Here is an 18,910-nt window from a genome sequence, read left to right on the forward strand (position 1 = left end):
GACTTTGCATATGCACAACTGGGCCACGCCCCTTAAATGCACACATCGAACACATAACGGGAAGGGTATCATACTTAGGGATAGATCACTGTCTCTCTCTATCTCACTCTATCTCTCTCTCTCACTTTCTGGCTCTCTCTTTCTTTCTCTCTCTCTCACTTTCTGGCTCTCTCACTCGCTCTCTGTCTCTGTCTCTCTCTCACTCACTCGCTTTCTGTCTCTCTCTCTCGCTCTCTGTCTCTCTCGCTTTCTGTCTCACTCTCGCTTTTTGACTCTCTCACTTTCTGTCTCTCTCTCGCACTCTGTCTCTCTCTCAGTCACTCTCTCTCGGTCTCTCTCTCTCGCTCTCTGTCTTTGTCTGTCTCTCGCTCTCTCTCTGGCATTCTGACTGTCTCGCTTTCTGGCTCTCTCTCTTGCTGTCTGTCTCTGTCTCTCTCGCATTCTCTCTCCTCTCTGTCTCTCTCGCTCGCTCTCTCATTCACTCTCTGTCTGTCTCTGTCTCTCTCTCACTCACTCGCTTTCTGTCTCTCTCTCTCTCTCTCTCGCTTTCTGGCTCTCTAACTCGCTCTCTGTCTCTCTCTCTCTCGCTCTCTGTCTCTGTCTCTCTCTCACTCACCCTCTCTCAGTCTCTCTCTCTCGCTCTCTGTCTTTGTCTGTCTCTCTCTCTCGCTTTCTGGCTGTCTCGCTTTCTGGCTCTCTCTCTCTCGCTGTCTGTCTCTGTCTCTCTCGCTCTCTCTCTCCTCTCTGTCTCTCTCGCTCTCTCTCTCTTTGGCTCTCGCTTTCTGGCTCGCTCTCTGTCTGTCTCTCTCTCACTCTCACTCGCTTTCTGTCTCTCTCGCACTCTCTCTCTTTGGCTCTTGTTTTCTGGCTCTCTGTCTGTCTCTCTCTCACACTGACGCGCTTTCTGTCTCTCTCTCTCTCTCTCTCTCTCTCTCTCTCTCTCACTTTCTGGCTCTCTCACTCGCTCTCTGTCTGTCTCTGTCTCTCTCTCACTCGCTTTCTGTCTCTCTAACTCGCTTTCTGTCTCTCTCTCTCTCTCATTCATGTTTTGCCCTCCATTCACATGTTTCTGTGGCAACCATTGTAACATAGTGACGGGGTGACCCTGACTCTATTTTCTGCTCAACTCTCCCATCTTCCCACCTCCAAAAGATGTCTTTTGGACCTAAGATTGAGGGTGTGCTTGCTTGATATCTCTGCCCTAGTTTATCCCAAAAGTGCGTGACGTTGTTGAGTGAGGTCAAGGCTAGTCAAGTTCTTCCACACCACGTACATCCGAAGCACGCCTTCATGGACCTTGAAATTTGTAAACATAGAATTGAACTAAGGGAGGTCAAAGGAGATTAATTAATCTCAATAATTTTGTCCTCGTCATGATAGTATCACTGCAACCAACCAATTGTTAAACACAACAACAACAGCAAGAACAAGATTACTCAAAATGTCCCCAAAGTAATACTTTTATTTCTTTGACCTAAGCAAAAAACAGTGAATTAAAGAAAAAAAACACTCAACTACCTTATATTTTCATGAGTGCCATAACACAACACTGTTTATTATAGGAAACCTCTCCACACATGCCTGCACATACACATGCACACACAGATGTATGGATTTAAGGCCTTAGGGTGGTCAGGAATGTTAAGAAAAAGAGAAAGTTGCCAGTTAAAGGTAAGAAAAGTAAAGTATAAAGTGAAAAAGAGATATTGTTTTTACAATAAGTTGTATGCGCTCCACTAGTATAAACATCACATTCTGATTAATATTGCGTTGCTGGAGTATTAATTAAGTAGCAAAATTCACCCCTTTTTTTGCTGTCATTTATCCATCTCAGGGGCGGCCATTTTGCCACTTACTCTCAACTGAAAATGACATGGTGTAGTGATTGACATAAATTGTGAAGTTTGTATATGTTGTGGCTGGTGATTGTACATGACTTCACTTTTAAGGAGTGTCAGGGGCTGCTGCATTTGAGAAATCGAACCTCTCTTCACTACACCTCTGAAAAGTTGCATTATTTCCTAATGAAGGAAAGGCTTATAGAAGGGAAATTGTTTTAGACTTTGTTTTGGCGGCATGCAAGGAATTTGAGAAATTAATGGAGATGGACAGACAGAGAGAGAAGGAAGGACAATTAGAAAAGAAATACTGGGTGGGAGAGATAGTGACCCAGAGGAGGTATTTCCGGAGTGGTATTGGGGTGAGAGACTTTGTCTGCGATGGCTATCTCTGGAGCTCAGTGCATTGTGGGATAGGTTGCTGGACAGGAAGTGATGGGATTTCAGATTGCATGCTGGCAGTATGACTTCATATGGAAGAATGGATGGAAGGCTCCTCCTGGTGTGTCTTTTGAATTATGCATGGATGACCAACAATACGTTTCTTATATAATCACAGTATACAGAGAATCCCTGTTTGCGTTGGTGCTGCAGCGGTACATTCTGCGGCCATTCATGCAGATGGCGTGGGTTCGATTCTTAGCCAGTGTCCCAATACACGAATGCTGTCGGTCCCGAGCCCTGACAAAAAAAAAAATAGATCAGAAAAAAGTTACAATAACAGAGAACATCCATTTATGTTCTAGATCGGAATAAAAAATCTGCAATTTTAGCAAGATGATATAAAAACTAGCGGTGTAAAATTAGTGTGTTAATTTTTAGTTAATTTAAAGTTTCTTTAACACCACAATTTTTTGGAACGCGCGATTAATGACCGTGGGGGAATTCCAGTCGCAATGCAGCGGACACGTCAATATTTATCAGTAATAAATGTAATAATAATGCATATATTTGTGGCGACTGGGGTCAAGGTGTATTTTACAATTTTAAAAATGTGCAGAATTTCACCAGTTACTTTATGTTAAAGATTAGATAGCTCTCAATATGAGAAAAAAAATGCACTGAGCTGTCTGCAATGTCTTACAAATGCAATCATGCCATCTAGTGGCAGAAAAATGACCTCAACACAAATGAATATCACACAGTTTTTTTTTTACAGTACAGCACATCTTTTTAATTTTAATCAATGACTAAAAGATGCAGACATATTTCTATTATATCTATCTAGTTAAACCTTTTTTCCCTGTTTTATGTTAACAGAGTATGAAAACTTAGAAAAAAATATTTTATTGTACATTTACAACAATGTGTAATTAACAGTGAGTTAACTATTGTTAACTGAACAAATTAATCGCCTGACTCCCCTAATAAAAAACTTTTTAAAAACAGTAGTATGCCTCCACAAACGCACTTAAATTTAAGTCAAAATCGCATATTGAAGTATCAAAATGTTAAAAAAAAAAAAAAAATTAGCTTAGTGCTAACACAATGCAAAACGAAATCAGCATATGAGTAATTAGAAACAACTACTAATATCAATACTTGCAGGCAAATTGTTTCTCTGTTGTTTGGAAACGACGACTACAACTATAACTTCTGTAACTCTTGCATGAAGCGCCATATAATAAATATAGTGGGCGTTCGTTCAAACAAGCTGTTTGTTCCTCCTCAGCCAACATTGTTTCATGTCACATTTTAAATCACTTATACAATCAAACAATACCTTTGCGCCTCTCCCAGAAGACCCAAAAGAGAACAAGCGTTATCGAAAATGCCCCTTTTTTTTTTTTTGCACAATGAAAGCGATTGTAGTTTGCTTTGTGTATCTTCCCGCTAGGTCACATTCAAGATGCTACTTCTTTAGCTAGCCATTGTATGTCCTCTTGTATGGATTACAATCCGATATGTGTGCCAGCGCATAAGAGTCCAAACCTATGGAAGACAAAGGCTCTTTTCACTGCACATGTATCTCTCGTCCATACACACACACACACACAGCAGCCAGCCTATCCGGTTACCTGTGTGTTCTCAATCTCACGTGTGATACAGTTTCATTAACAACCACAGCTCTGTTTACTTCCAGTCTACGTTTAATGGACACATTATTGTATAAAGCAAAACAGCTCTCATTTTACATTAGAGAATGGACTATTGAATGAGATTACACCTTGAGCGTGTTACTGGGATGGAGACATAAACATTGTACAGTAAAAAGGCGTTTTTTTCTTTATTATGGCTGCTGCCCCCTTGTGGACAGTAGTGCAGCTACAGTAATTTTACTATTTAGATGATGTTTTTTCTTTGTACAGAGAGGGATTCCATAAAAAAGATATTTGGATGGAGATCTGTTTTAGCTGGACCGCCCAGGTTGTTAGTTGCGGCATTACCTGTCATCATCCTCTCACCCATCACAGTGACACGCACCTGCAACACTGAATTCAACATGGCATCCGTGCTTGATATTTTGTTCGGCTTCATTAGTGTGTTTTTTATTTTTTATGTTGTGCGTGTGTGTGTGTGTGTGGCCAAATATGTGAAACGTCACACATCAAGTGGACAGCTTCCACATATTAGCACACGGCATGGTGCGCAGGTGTGTGACGAGACCTTTGTTGTGATCTATTTGGGCAGTCATGCAAACCAAAAAAAAAAAAAAAAAGTGTCATCAGTCCTCCTCCATGTTCATCCCCTCTGACTCACTCACGCCTGACTCATGTTTAGGGTGCAGGGGTGGTTTGTTGGCAATGATGTCATTTAGCAACATTTGGCGCATACAGACGGCAGGTGGGCGGGCAGACCAACGTGTTAAAGCGCATGAAAACACTCATATTGTTGTGGGGACGAGGAATCCATATTTGGATCCGAAGGTTGTAAAGTCAGCTCACTTTCTGTATGATGCAACACATGTGCTTATTGGCATGCGCTAAAGCAAAAGCTAAAGCTAAAGTTTTAAGTACATACTGTTAAGTAAAAATTATTTCTTATGGTGGCCACATTTTGACATTAAAAAAATTGTATATATTATGTATTTTTTATATATATATATATATATATATATATATATAATTACTATTTTATATTATTATTAGGGGTGTCAGATGATTAAAAATTTTAATCGTAATTAATCGCATAACTTCAATAAACTCACGATTAATCGCTAATTTTATATCTGTTCTAAATGTACACTAAAATGTACAATAAAATATTTATATATATATATATATAGAGTTGAAATTAAAAAGATGTACTGTACTGTAAAAATCGAGTGTTGAGGTCATTTTTCTGCCACTAGATGGCATTATTGCCTTTGTAAGACATTGGTGACAGCTCACTGCATTTTTCTTTTCATATTAAAAGATATCTCATCTTTAACATGAAGTAACTGGTGAAATTCTGCACATTTTTAAAATGATAAAAAACAACTTGACCCCAATCTCCACAAATATATGCATTATTATTACAATTATGAATGCAAAAGTTTGACGTGGATGTGTCTGCTGCGTTGCGACTGGAATTCCCCCAGCACAGGCTTTCCAAGGCAGGGGCGGTCATTAATTGCGCGTTTTAAAAATGAGTGGCGTTAAAGGAACTTTAAATTAACAAAAAATGAACGCACTCATTTTGACACCCCTAATTATTATTACTTTTTAGCAATGCCTTGGCAAAAGACTTAAATGTTTTGTTATGGATTACTCAAATATATATCTTGAAAATTAGACATACAGTAGAATATATATACAATGAGGACATTTTTTGCAGTGTTCTAAATGAACTGGGTAACTTCTTTCCTTCATGAAGCATTCTAATCAATAAAGTACAACAAGTAAAATAGAAAGAAAATGGCAAATATTTATTTTACTAAACTCATACAACTTCTTTAAAAAAAACACACACACACACAATTTGCAGAATGCAAATCCCCTGTAAATAAAATTTGGACTGATAGTCGTTAATCTGAATATATTTGAACTGATTTGACAGTGACCACTCGCCTTTCTGTTTGTATTTTTCTTCCCCTACCCAGTAACTGCATATGCTGCAAAAACAGGAAATGCGTAGGTTGCGAGTGCCGTGATGTTGTCATAGTTACGCGTTATTAATGCTGGGGTAAAGGGTTACGTTTTTCCTTTTTTTGCCATCTCGGTCAACAAGGACCATATTTCTCATAATGATTAATATTTGAAATCTGTTCCAGCATCCAATTCTTGCCGTCATAATTGGCCTTTATATGTATATATATATATATATATATATATATTTTTTTTTGTTATGTATCTCCCGAGAATGTTTATGATCTCTGTTAGCGGACCTTCAAAATAATTTATTGTTTCGATGGCAACAAGGATTAAGGCCAGTTTCCTGCCACAAGCTCAACCTTTAAATGCCCTTTCGTGACCTTTCCTGCCACTGACATATGATCACTGATGGGAAAAAAAGAAAGAAAAAAAGAACCCCAATACTCCCGCTGGGCGATCTTGTTTTATTTAGTGAGGCCTGAAAAGACCAAAGTCATTGAAAGTTTAGCAAACTGTGACCTCATTTCAGGGCTGTTGTTTTGAGCTATGATGTCATTGTTTACTTTTGTCACTGCGTCTGCTCAGTAGGAATAGTTGAAAAATCCCATGTGCCGAAACGGCATATTCCATTAACCAAGCAAAAAAGATGTACGTAATAGAGGCCAAATTACAACGACATTGTGGTTACTGAGGTCACAACAACAGACAACAAATGAATTGTTACTAATGTACCCTTTTTAAAGTCTAAATAGAGTTGTCAAATGAATCAATTAATCAACGAGTTGCTCGATTATGGAAAAAATAACTGCCAATAATTGAAATCACGATTATTCAAGCAATGATTTATTTTTTTTGCTACAAAACAAGAACATTTGTAACCATTTAAAAATATTAAGAACAATAAAAAAAAAATAGAAACACACAGCTTGTGCAGTAGGATGATCATTTATTTTTTGGTACAAAACAAGAACAATATTGAACGTTTAAAAAATATAAAGACCAATTAAAAAATAGAAACACTATAATTATGTAAGTTCTTTTTGGACCAAACAGAATTTATTATAATATATATTTAAAATAATATTTATTTATTTATTTATTTATTTATTTATTTATTTATGTTGGCACAAACTTGTAGTAGGACGATCATTTGCAAAAAAACAAATATAAACAAATAAAAAAAACAAAAATATTAAGACAAATAAAATTCTTTGAAACACTATAATTGTGCAAGTTCCATTTGGATGAAACAAAATGTATAAAATTATTTATTTAAAATTTTTTAAAATGTATACATTTAATAGAGCTGTCAAACAATTACATTTTTTAATCAGATTAATCACATTTTAGAATTGTGATTAATCACGATTAATCACTTATTAAAAAAGGCTTTTTTATCACAAAAAATCCTGCCAAATTTGAAGAGCACTTGAGCACTACGTGTTCATTCTTTTGACATTTAATGTTATGAGGACGTCTTCAACATTTTTTGATCCCATGCACACGCTCATCCTCCTCTTTTTGACCCCAGTAATTTGACATGAACAAATATTGTAAATGTCATACGCAAACATTTATTAAATGTTTTACTTTAATGCATGTAATTATGTTTATTGCTCAAACAACCTGTGCTACCTTTAACGTAGCCATCCGCTGTCACGCTAAAGGATAATATATGGTCAAAATTAATAGTGCGATTAATCGGTGTTAATTCATGATTAATGCGATATTTTTTCGGGATTAATAAAAACAATTTTTTAAATCAATTTTCACTCAAATGTAAACAAACAAAAAAATAGTATTAATGTTTTTTTTATGATTATGCTTATTTTGTAATTGTGGAGTGTAATAATTAAAATTGCAATTGAATTTTGAATAATTGCACAGCCCTATCGACAAGTAATTTTAATTACTATCTATTATCTATTTTAATAATCGAGTAATCGTTTGGAGCCATTTTTTAATGGAAAATTGTCCAAATCCTCTGATTTCAGCATATCAACAGTAATTGTTGACTGATATTTGTAGTCCTTAATGAAAGAAGACTGATTGTCTTCTGTGTTAAATCAAAATAAGACATTTGCAAACATCAATTTTTACTTTGGGAAACAATGACCGAACGGGTAACATAGTACAACAACAATCCCCCCTTTTTATAATCACTATACAAATATGAAGTATGAAATAAACACCAATCAATGGTTAATAATTAGCAATCAGGGGGAAAAAAATATTTTTTTAATACACTTTAACGCAAAATTGAAATGAATCTGATTAGTCGATTAATCGATTGAATAATCGATAGATTAATCGATTTTGAAAAATATTCAATAGTGACAGCGCTAAGTCTAAGCGAGAGCATCTTTAGAATGTTTTGAAAATAAATACCGGCTATTATACAAAAATGAGAAAAAATTCATCCACTGAGATGCGGTCAAATAAGAGGGCGTCTCCCGCTCCTCGTCCCTCACACGCCTCCGTGGATTATTTACGAGCGGATTGGTCCGGTCTGGCCGAGCGGAGCGGAGCCGGACGCTGGCTGCTAGCGTCTGCTGCGCCTGCTGTCTCTCATTATACGCACCCGAGGGGAGGGCAGTGACACACGCACACGCATCAACCTGTGCTCATTGCTCGCTTACATCATCCATGCCGTCGAAGATGAGATGAGGGTGCGCGGCGCGACCGGGTCCTCACTTTGACTCGCTCTCAAAAGCGGAAGATTTTTATGAACGAGTGTTTAAGTTGTGTTTTTTCTCGCGCGAAAAAGAAGAGCGGCTGATTGATTTATTTATTTATTTTTGCCGGTGAAGAATCAGATGATGCGAGCCAAACGCAGTTAAAAAGACGGTCTCGGGTCGTTCCTCGTGTCAAAGCGACGGAGCCGGACGCGCCGCCTCGCATGTTGCAGATGGTTCGAACCCTGGCCCAGGTCGGCATGGCTCTGGAGGAAATGATGGGAGAGAATCTAGGAGATGAGGGAGGCGGAGGAGAGGAACTCTTGGACAAAAGCGATGCTTTGGATACTTTCACAAACAATAACAGCAATTTAAATGGGCATCTTGCTGCAAGGCAAAACTCCAATGGACAGGTACTCGCACCAATTAATTTTATTGTGGCCCCTCCCTTTTATAAGTCCTTTTCTCTGAGGGCTGTTGTGCATTTCCTCTCTCTGTAGTCTGTAATGGAATTAGAGGCCAACATGATCGTCGCTAACACTCACATTGACTCCCACCTGTCAATCCATTTGGCCGCTCTCAGTGACTTAAGTACTTTTAGTCATAGCATCTCTTTCGTCACGAAAGTGAACTTTAACGAAACTGCTTAAGAGAGCCTGCTTACGTGATTTACGTACATTCACGGGCAGGACACAACCTCGGCTAATCTGTTAATCCACATACAAGCGCGTTGCGTGTGTGAGGGACTCGTGTTAATCTCGTTGAGGGCAGAGAAATATGAACGATTCATTTTCCCCGCGCACACACCATGATCAGTTGCAGAAGTAGTGGCAAAAAAATTGATTCGCATTTAGTACGATTTAGAATAGATTTTCAATGGCCAAAGATCGATTTTATTTAAATTATTTTATACTGTCTTGCCCTTGTTTGTGTATGCCTTTAATGGAAGTTCATGTTGTACCCGATTTGGCCATTTGGGGGCAGTGTGGTTCCGCGCGTTCTGATACACTTAAGTTGTAGCCACATTAGAGAGTAGAAGGAAAAATTCACGATCGAGTTATGCCAATAAAAGTTGTTTTTTTGCAGCGTAGGAAGAGCATATGCCGGTGAGTAATGTTAACATGCTTCTCTGTATAAATTCCTGAAGCGTTTTGTATGAATAGCCTTTTTTTTTGTGATAAAAGTGCCGCGAGTAGCGCGCTAATTAGCATTAGTCAGTCAGACTGGAGTAGATCATGACGATTCTTTGCATGTCTATAAATTAAATCAAAAATCGTTCTGAATCTAATCGAATCGTGAGACATTCAAAGATTCCCACCCCAACTGTATAGCACAAATAGTGAAAGAAGTAAGTTGTTGTTATCTCGGCAAATACATGATTGATTTTGTATGGACAAATAGGGGTGTGCCAAAAAATCAATTCTCATTTAGTACGATTCAGAATTGATTTTAAATGTCCCAAAATTGATTTTATTTAAATTATTTTAAACTGTCTTGCCTTTGTCTGTGTGTGCCTTTATTTGGAGCGATGTTCATGTTGTACCCGGTTTGGCCACTGAGGGGCAGTGTGGTTCCACGCGGTCTATTGCACTGTTAAGTTGTAGCCACATTAGAGAGTAGAAGGAAAACGTCACAAGTTATTCCAATAAAAGTAGTTTTTTTGCAGTGTGGTGCCGTTCCTTTGAGTGATAAAAGTGCAGCGAGTAGCGCGCTAATTAGCATTAGCGAGTCTGACTGGAATAGATCATTACAATTCCTTGCACATCTATAGATTGAAGCAAAAATCATTGTCAATCAAATAATTTTGAATCAAAAAGCGTTCTTAATCAAAAATCGATTCTGAATCGAATCGCAGACCCAAAAATCGGAATCCAATCGAATCGTGAGACATTCAAAGATTGCCACCCCTAATGGACAGTGTCAATCTATTTTTCTAGTTCTTAACTGAACATTGAGACTAACCATGACATAATTGTGAGGAGCTCGGTGGTATTTTACACTCACATAAAATGATGTGTCTGGTAGCTATCGATCATTTAAGAGCGGGTCCCAGCAGCCCGCAAATGGCAATTAGTGAGTAAGGAGACACCCACGTGCTGTTAGTGCGTGATGACATAACGCCGAGGGTGGCGCGTGCTTTATGTTAACATCAGATGTGTGGAGGAGTAAAGAAAGGCAGCGAATGGTTATGGCGATGCATTGTGTTTGTGCCGCAAGGCAGCCTGTTGCTGCATCAGCCAGGCTGTTGCTATGGGGTCAGCAAGGAAATGGGGGAGGAGTTTGATGGCGAAGATGTGTTGAATTCAAGTCGATTCACTTCAATTCAATCCGATATTGATGAACTCATCCACTCCCAGCCATTTTCACTGAAGCAACCCCCTTCGCTCCCTGCTGTTTTACTGGATTTTGACTGGTTTTGCAAGATCCACACAATATTCTGTTCCATTTCTACAAAAACAGAAAGATGAGAGTTTCTTCTTTTATCAGGAAAAAAAAAGTATTTTTGTATCTCTTTCCGTTTTGCAGCAATTCGCATAAGAATATAGCTAAGTTCCATCATTACTCACAAACCTTTTGAAAACACTGTCAGAAAGAGTTTATTGCAACATGGCTTTGGCTGATCTCTTATACTCTGATGCCACCTGCTGACCTTTTTTTTTTTTTTTTTAAACTACCATTGCTTTAAGCAAACTCTTCATGTCAGAAGCTGTATCAAAACCGTCTGTATGCTCTAGCATCAAATTTTTTATTATTTTTTTAAAAAACAAATAAATACGTGTTTGGGAGTGCAGGACAAAAATACTAAAAAACGTATTTATATGTTTTGGGGTTTGAATGAGTTAATTGTGGAGCATCAATTCTTCTTAAATATCAAGGACATGATAAAAACTCCACAAACATTTAAATTCCAAATGAATTTTGCGTAGGCAGTAACTGGTTAAATGATTTACCGGTACTGAAAGTAACATGTGTTATACAAACATTGACATCAGCAAGGATGAATTCTAATTCAGTAAATGCAAATATAAATTAAAGAGATTCTGAATGATCTTAAAGTTGCAATAAGTCGGGTCTTTTATAAATGTAATAAAGTACTTTTAAAATTGATGTGAACTGTAGAATTCAAGAAAACAGTACAAATCTGCCTTTAAAATTCAATTTTCTTATAAATTAAAATAATCGATTCATGGCTCAAAACGGAAAATGGATTCGACCTTGATTATTCTATTTTTTTATTTGTATTTTTTTAACCCAGCCCTACTAAAAAACAACATGATATGGAATCCTAACGACCTGTATTTATGCAGTTTGTGTCCTACTATTTACTTTTTTAGGTGCGGTTATTGAAATGTTGAGTCAGTAGGTTGTCATCATCAATTTCAAATGGATCCTGAATGTTCTTCCCTTTTTGGATTTTTTTGCTCAACAAACCAACCAAAAAAAAAATCTATTTCAATCATTTATTTTATTCATTCATAAAAGAAAAAGAGACAATATAATTAAAAAGGACATTCTTCAATGTATGAACTCTTGCCTGTCTTTGTTCTAACTTTGAATCAGCTTCACGCCTGCAACATTTCTCTCACACTTGTGACATTTCTCCGTCACGCAGTCGACCGACGGCCGAGTCTCTCCGTTCACTCCCATTTCTCCGTCTCCCGGCCGCATACGACCCTGACCGCCCGTCAACAGGCCGTTAATGTGTCTGAGAGGGAGGACAAAATCCACTCGGCAGCCACTTTATCAGCGGAGTTCAAGTTCGTCATAAAGCTTAACTCGTTCACTGCCATTGACGGCTATTGACGTCAAAAATTCATTTGAACTATTTCTATTAGTTTTTTTTATGACAACCTAGAATTTTTTATTGTACATTTAGAACGGATATAAAATTTGTGATTAATCGTGAGTTAATTATTGAAGTCATGCAATTAATTACAATTTAAAACATTTTTTATAGTCTTTCCTTTTCTTATTTTTATTAGGGGCATCAGGCGATTATTTTTTTTAAATTGTAATTAATCACATGACTTCACTAGTTAACTCAAGATTAATCACAAATTTGATATCTGTTCTAAATGTACAATACATTTTTTTCTAGGTTTTCATACTCTTGTTAACAAAAGTGGGGAAAAATTGTGAAACTACTAGAAATAGTTCAAATGAATTTTTGACGTCTATAGCCGTCAATGGCAGTGAATGAGTTAAGACGGCCGCTCCTTATTGATGGAATATGACCGAATGACAAAATGTCATCTTTTTATCCGTGCATACTAATCAACAATGACGCCGGTCCAGTCATAATGCGCAAAGCCGTGACACATTTTCAAACACATTTCATGGTACAACAGTACATCATTTCAAAATTCATTCTTTTGTTCCTTTCCTCCTGACTTTAGCTCCAGAGGTGTCGTTACAGTCTGAGTCAGACCCGCCTCTTCCCCGGCGTTTCCATAGTTACTTGGTTGCCACCAAAATGAAAATGGCATTCCTAACATCATTTCGCCGCCTTCTGTGTTCGTGTGCTTATGCGTGCATGTCTGCAATCTAAAAAACTACAGCGAAGCACAGAAACGCCATCTTCACTGCTGCTGTATAACCCAAAGCACACAAATGCAGTTGTACAATGACACCTGTGCCTTACACACACACACACACACTTACATGTGGGAATTTATTTTTCAGTTATTTATAGAGCTCAGTAGGGCTTGAGGGCCTTGTGTGTGTGTGTTGTGGTGTTTTGTCCATTTCTTGGTCCCCAGATGATTTTAGAAGCTTCCCTTGAGATGGACACAATTAACCCATTTACTGCCATTGACGACTATAGACGTCAAAAATTCATTGGAACTATTTCTATTAGTTTAACATTTTTTTCCCACTTTTGTTAACAAGAGTATGAAAATCGATAATTATTTTTGTTTGTACATTTGGAACAGATATAAAATTTGTGATTAATCGTGAGTTAACTAGTGAAGTCACGGGATTAATTATGATTAAAAAATTGAATCGCCTGACGCCCCAATTTTTTTACATTTTCTTTTTTTTTTTTTTTTTTAAAGAAAAGATTATTAAAAAAATATATATACTTTTTTTAAGAAGAAAAGATGATTAAAAATGAGGGGCGTAGGCGATTAAATGTTTTCATAATTTCGTAAAAAAGGGGATTTTTTTTTTAACTAATAGAAATTGTTCAAATAAATTTTTGACGCCAATGGCAGTGAATAAGTTAAAATCCATGACCTAAACTCACCTTATTTCTGCAGAAAAATCTAATCAAATTATTTGTCACTATGAATGTTAGCATTTGTCACCATTTTGTAAGATTTTAATCTGAGTAATGAAAGCTACTGGATGCAGAAAATTGAATTTTGAATTGCTGCCCACTGTGGCCGAAAAATGAAACTGTATTTTCCTTTCTTCACATACACAGCACGCACATAATGTTACATCCACAGACAGAGGGCGGGAAATTTCAAACCCGAATTCTGTCTGAAAACTATTGGCCAGAGGCTTGCAGGAGTACCTATTGAGAACAGCTAATGTGTTCAGAGGTGGCAACTCCAAGTCCACAGTTTGGCTTTAGCACTTTGTGCTAGCTAGCGAGCTCCCTAGCTAGCTCCCCGGGTGCTCGTTTACCTGCTAGAGAGCAAGCTAGCTAGCTAGAACAAGGGGCTAAAGCCAAACTGTGGCAGGGTTTTTACTTTCTTAGTAGATTAACACATTCAGAGGTGGCAAATCCAGGTGCAGAAAGTAAAAACCCTGCCACAGTTTGGCTTTAGCACTTTGTGCTAGCTAGCGAGCTCCCTAGCTAGCTCCCCGGGTGCTCGTTTACCTGCTAGAGAGCAAGCTAGCTAGCTAGAACAAGGGGCTAAAGCCAAACTGTGGCAGGGTTTTTACTTTCTGCACCAATTTACCAGCTCTGAATGTGTTGATCTACTAGTTAGAAAATGTTTCGGTCATAAATGGTCAAATAAAAAGGCTATTGTAAAGATATTTTTGGTCAAATTGTTACAGAGAGAAGCTTTAACTCAAAAGCTGGAGCGTGACAGACCAGTGCATCAATTAATAATTGGATTGTCTCATCGTGTCAACCATTTCATATTATAAAATATTCTGTTATGAGATACATGACACAATAAAACAGATTGATAATGTAATGAAATATCTGATTTTCTCCTATCTTCACAGGACATGAGAAAACATGTGATGATGACACTGCTGGACACAGAAAGGTCATATGTGGAGTCACTACGCACTCTCATTCAGGTAAATCTACACACCTGAATTGCACATTTTGACTACGACAAACGCACATCACTGTGGACGTAAATTACAAATGCAGGCAACAAAAGGTGTTATGTAATCCACTTAATCACTCATTCGTCCCATCAGGCTAATCTGCTAAACTCATCACGTCTCACTGTCATCAGCATTACCAGCACTCGTGAACGGAAAGCCAATGAGGTTGGCTTGTATACCACCACTTTTAATGTGTCCCATATGGGGGAAAAAAAAACATCTTATGAACTAATTAGGGGGTCTTTCATTACCCCTAAATTTTTATTCCTTACCTCTAAATTTTTATTTTATTTTTTATTTTTTGGCATCTCTACGTTTACAATTTTGTGGATGCAATTTAGGGAAGGCCCTTTTTTGTTCCCTTGAATCGCAATCTCTGTCATAAAGCAGCCCTTTTCACACTGCACTCGCTCATTGTGACACATTGGACTCAAATGAATTACAACAACATGAATATGTAGGCAGAGTGATGGCAAAAATTTCATCTTTCCTCACTTTCACTTTTACTTTCCAACAACTAATTAACCTATAACTTAAAATCTTAGCTGCATTTCTCCCCCTATCACACACACGCCAACACTCACGTGCGCACGCCACGTGTGATCACCCTGCAGAATCACCTTGCATTATGCCTACTTATATGCATACATGCACCACACGGACGCTCACATTTCTGTACTTGTTTGTCCCTACGGGGCCGCTGGTATGATTATGTGTGGCTTCCAAGTGATAAAATCCTGCTGTGTTCCCATGGCGACCCAGGCATAGTGTTACCTCAGTGACCGCAAACTGAGGCGGCAGACTCCTGAAGGAGGATGTGCTCGTCTGAGACGGCAAGCCATCATTGTTGACATCATTGTTGCTCATGGCTCAGGCAGCGACCAATCACAGCTCACCTGTTTACTGAAGCTGAGCTGTGATTGGTTGTTGCCTGAGCCCTGAGCAACTGTGATGTCATCTTTAGCCAACAGCAAGTGACAAAATGGCCGCCTCTTGAGATGAAATGGCTGCATTTTGTTTGCTTCATTAATCTTCTTCCACAAATGTAATATTAACCAGAAAGATATGTTTAGACTAGTGAGGTCACATTTAACATATTATTGTCAAGAAATGTTGACGGTTAACTTTTTTCCAATTGATCGATTATTGAATGGGTAGTGAGTACATTGACATTAAGTGATGCATATCTAATTTAAAGTGAAATCTGAAAATATGTTTAATAACAGAAGTTGAACAAACGATGTACACTGTGCCTTAGTGTTAATTTTGTCAACGAAAAAAAAATCAAAAAATCGTCAACCCACATTTTTCACCGGACTACAACTAAACTAGACTTGTAATTGTGTGTCAAGTTGTTTTTCATCAAAATTTGGTGTGGAATGGTTTTAGATCAGAAATGTTCAACATAATCTGCTGACAAAAAAATACAGGGGTTAAATGATTGTCCTGACTAAAACTAGACTAAAAGGTTGAAATTTTTTGTTGACTAAAACTAGACGAATAAAATTGTTTTCTTGGACAAAAATAAAGACTAAAATGCTAGCTTTATAGTCGACTAAAAATTGAATAAATAAAAACGGGATGAGGTTGACTAACTATGATAAAAAACTAACAAGCGTGGTTAAAACTGGACTAAATTTAAAAATGGCGGATACAAATTCACACTACTGTGCTTGCTGGCCTCTTTTTTTAATTGTTTGGTTAAACAAACAACAAAATCGTATAACTATTTGTTCTTCTTAAGAGTACAAATGAGAGCCTGAAGTTGAAATAAAGGGAGAAACACTCCATCACAAGCAGGAAGCTTCCCAAGTGATCAATTTTAGCTCCAGAGCTCTTATGTAACACACCGCTCGCAAGTTAATAAAGGTAATTGAAAAATGACTTTTCAACCTCCCTTCTTGTCTTGTCTCACCAGTCGTGCTTGAACTTGTCGTTTCCATCATTCATGATGTTGTATTTGCTCAAATAGTGGCCTCCGCTATACACGCAATTTCTCAATTAATCGCTGCATGCATCAGCCAACATAAACGAAGCGAAAAAAAATTGGTAAGGAAAATTCTTACAGCAGCTTCGACGTAACTTTACTGAGGGGCTCGCGAGTGGCATTTTTTTTAAAGAATAATTTTCAAGTCTTCAATATTGATCTTCAAACGTCTCAATATGTGTGCGAGTATTACGTAAAGCTGTGTTGAAAATAGGTCACCAGTGTGCCCTCATGCCAGTGGAGGGGGACTTGTTTGATGAAATATAAATTAAAGGTACTATGTGAACTTCCATTCCAGCCCCGCTAAAAGCCACAAAGGTGTGCCAAAGATAAAGAGACTGATAGAAACACACAGAGGACATGAGTGGGTGGACGACTTTCAAGTGTATTTTGTAGTTACATTTCCTGCACCGTGTCTCTTTCCATTGACAATTTTTTTGATCATGTTATGTTGTGTTTGTCATTGTTTGATTTTTGAAGTTCGACTGCACTAATATGACATTAACCAAAATTGTCACATAGTGTATGTGCTGCACAGCCACAGCGATGACTTTAATGGTTGTCCTTCTTCCCTCACAGGGCTACATGCGTCCTCTCAAACAGCCGGACGGAAGCTCCATCGTGGACCCACTGTTGGTGGACGAGATGTTTTACCAAATCCCGGAGATCCTAGAGCACCACGAGCACTTCTTGGAACAAGTAGACGGCTGCGTCAACCAGTGGCACGACAGGCAAACTGTTGGACACCTCCTCATCCAATCGGTGAGTACGACAAGTTAAAAGTAATCCCAGTTTGCATCAGACCCCGCTGCATTATTATGATTTTGTGTGCATGTTGTGCTTATTATTTGCCTGTCATTTGGGGCAGTGGTCGAGCAGCTCCTGTGCGAGTGTGCTCATTGCGTTTGTCTTTTACTGTTCTCTCGGCAATCTCTAGCTGGAATGTGCATTGGCAACTGTCGATCTCCTTTCCCACATGACAGACTGTGCCTCACCTGTGACCCTTAGGATAGAAAGTGGTTTCATTATCAGTGCGAGTAAATGGTAGACTGAATATAACTTGCATCTGATTTGGTAGACTTTCTTGCCATTTCCAAAAATGGACCAATTGCTGAGCATTTTTCGACTTCTGCCTGCTTTTATACAAATATTTGGTCACCGTTTTCAGAGGTACTTCTGCCAATTCTGCTTTTTTTTCTTCCCCACTGTTGATTGACTCCATTCATTTATTAGTTCTTTTTTTATTTTGTATCTCACCATATGCATTTTCATATCTCAGTAATGTTATTTAATCACTAGTTTTGCTAGCCCGTTCATTATTATTATTATTATTATTATTATTATTTTCGTATTAACAAATGCTATTTTCTTACATTTTGTGTACATTTGTGATGCTTTAATCGCTCATCCTTCGCTAGTAGCTGTAGCAAATCTTCTTCCTGTTTATTTTCTTGTGACCAATAAGAGAAGAGAGCGATGTCATGTGGTTTGCTGCGTTGCCTTTTGGCTTGGATTGATTTTGTTCACGTGTCACAATGCTAGGCTAGGTGCGCTCGGATGTTTTTGTTCACTTGCCACAATGCTAGGCTAGCTGCGGTCGGATGTTTTTTTATCACGTGCCACAATGCTAGGCTATGCGCGCCCTTGTGGCTTGTGTACATTTTTGTTTACGCTTTTTTTCAACCGTCCTAAGTCAGCAACAGCTGGCACGTTCGTGATTTAGCGCTCCTGTGTTGAGACCAGAACAACACGGAAATGTCAAGGCCTCGTTGGCGCAGTAGGCAGCGCGTCAGTCTCATAATCTGAAGGTCGTGAGTTCGAGCCTCACACGGGGCAGACGTTTTTGTTTTTGTGTTTGTGTCACTGTTCTTAACCTTACTAGTCAACTGTTTAGGCGGGGGTTGTATGAGGAAAACATTACCCCCAATATGTTTTCCAGGCAGTTTTTTTCTCTTTTTCCTCACTCTCCCTTTTTTTTAATATCTGATTTATTATATCCTTCTCGCCATTAGAATGACCACAGTGAAAACAAAGCACAAAAAAAAAAGGAGAATAAATAGGCTGGTCCAATTTGTACTATCCTGTTACTTTACTTCC

General features: G+C 38.1%; 1 protein-coding gene and 1 non-coding gene across 2 annotated transcripts in view; both read left to right on the forward strand.

Moving 5' to 3' along the window:
• Positions 1–18,910, forward strand: part of arhgef17 (Rho guanine nucleotide exchange factor (GEF) 17) — a 54,862-nt gene that overhangs the window by 21,245 nt on the left and 14,707 nt on the right. Inside the window, exons 2-3 of the mRNA XM_077566804.1 lie at positions 14,716–14,793; positions 17,393–17,575. Coding sequence (XP_077422930.1) covers positions 14,716–14,793; positions 17,393–17,575 — 261 coding nt within the window. The remainder of the gene's footprint in view (positions 1–14,715; positions 14,794–17,392; positions 17,576–18,910) is intronic.
• Positions 18,577–18,649, forward strand: trnam-cau (transfer RNA methionine (anticodon CAU)). The gene has a single exon. It is a non-coding gene; the product is annotated as a tRNA-Met (tRNA).

The sequence above is a fragment of the Vanacampus margaritifer genome, chromosome 5 (assembly GCF_051991255.1).
Source record: "Vanacampus margaritifer isolate UIUO_Vmar chromosome 5, RoL_Vmar_1.0, whole genome shotgun sequence".
In the NCBI taxonomy this organism is placed as follows: Eukaryota; Metazoa; Chordata; class Actinopteri; order Syngnathiformes; family Syngnathidae; genus Vanacampus; species Vanacampus margaritifer.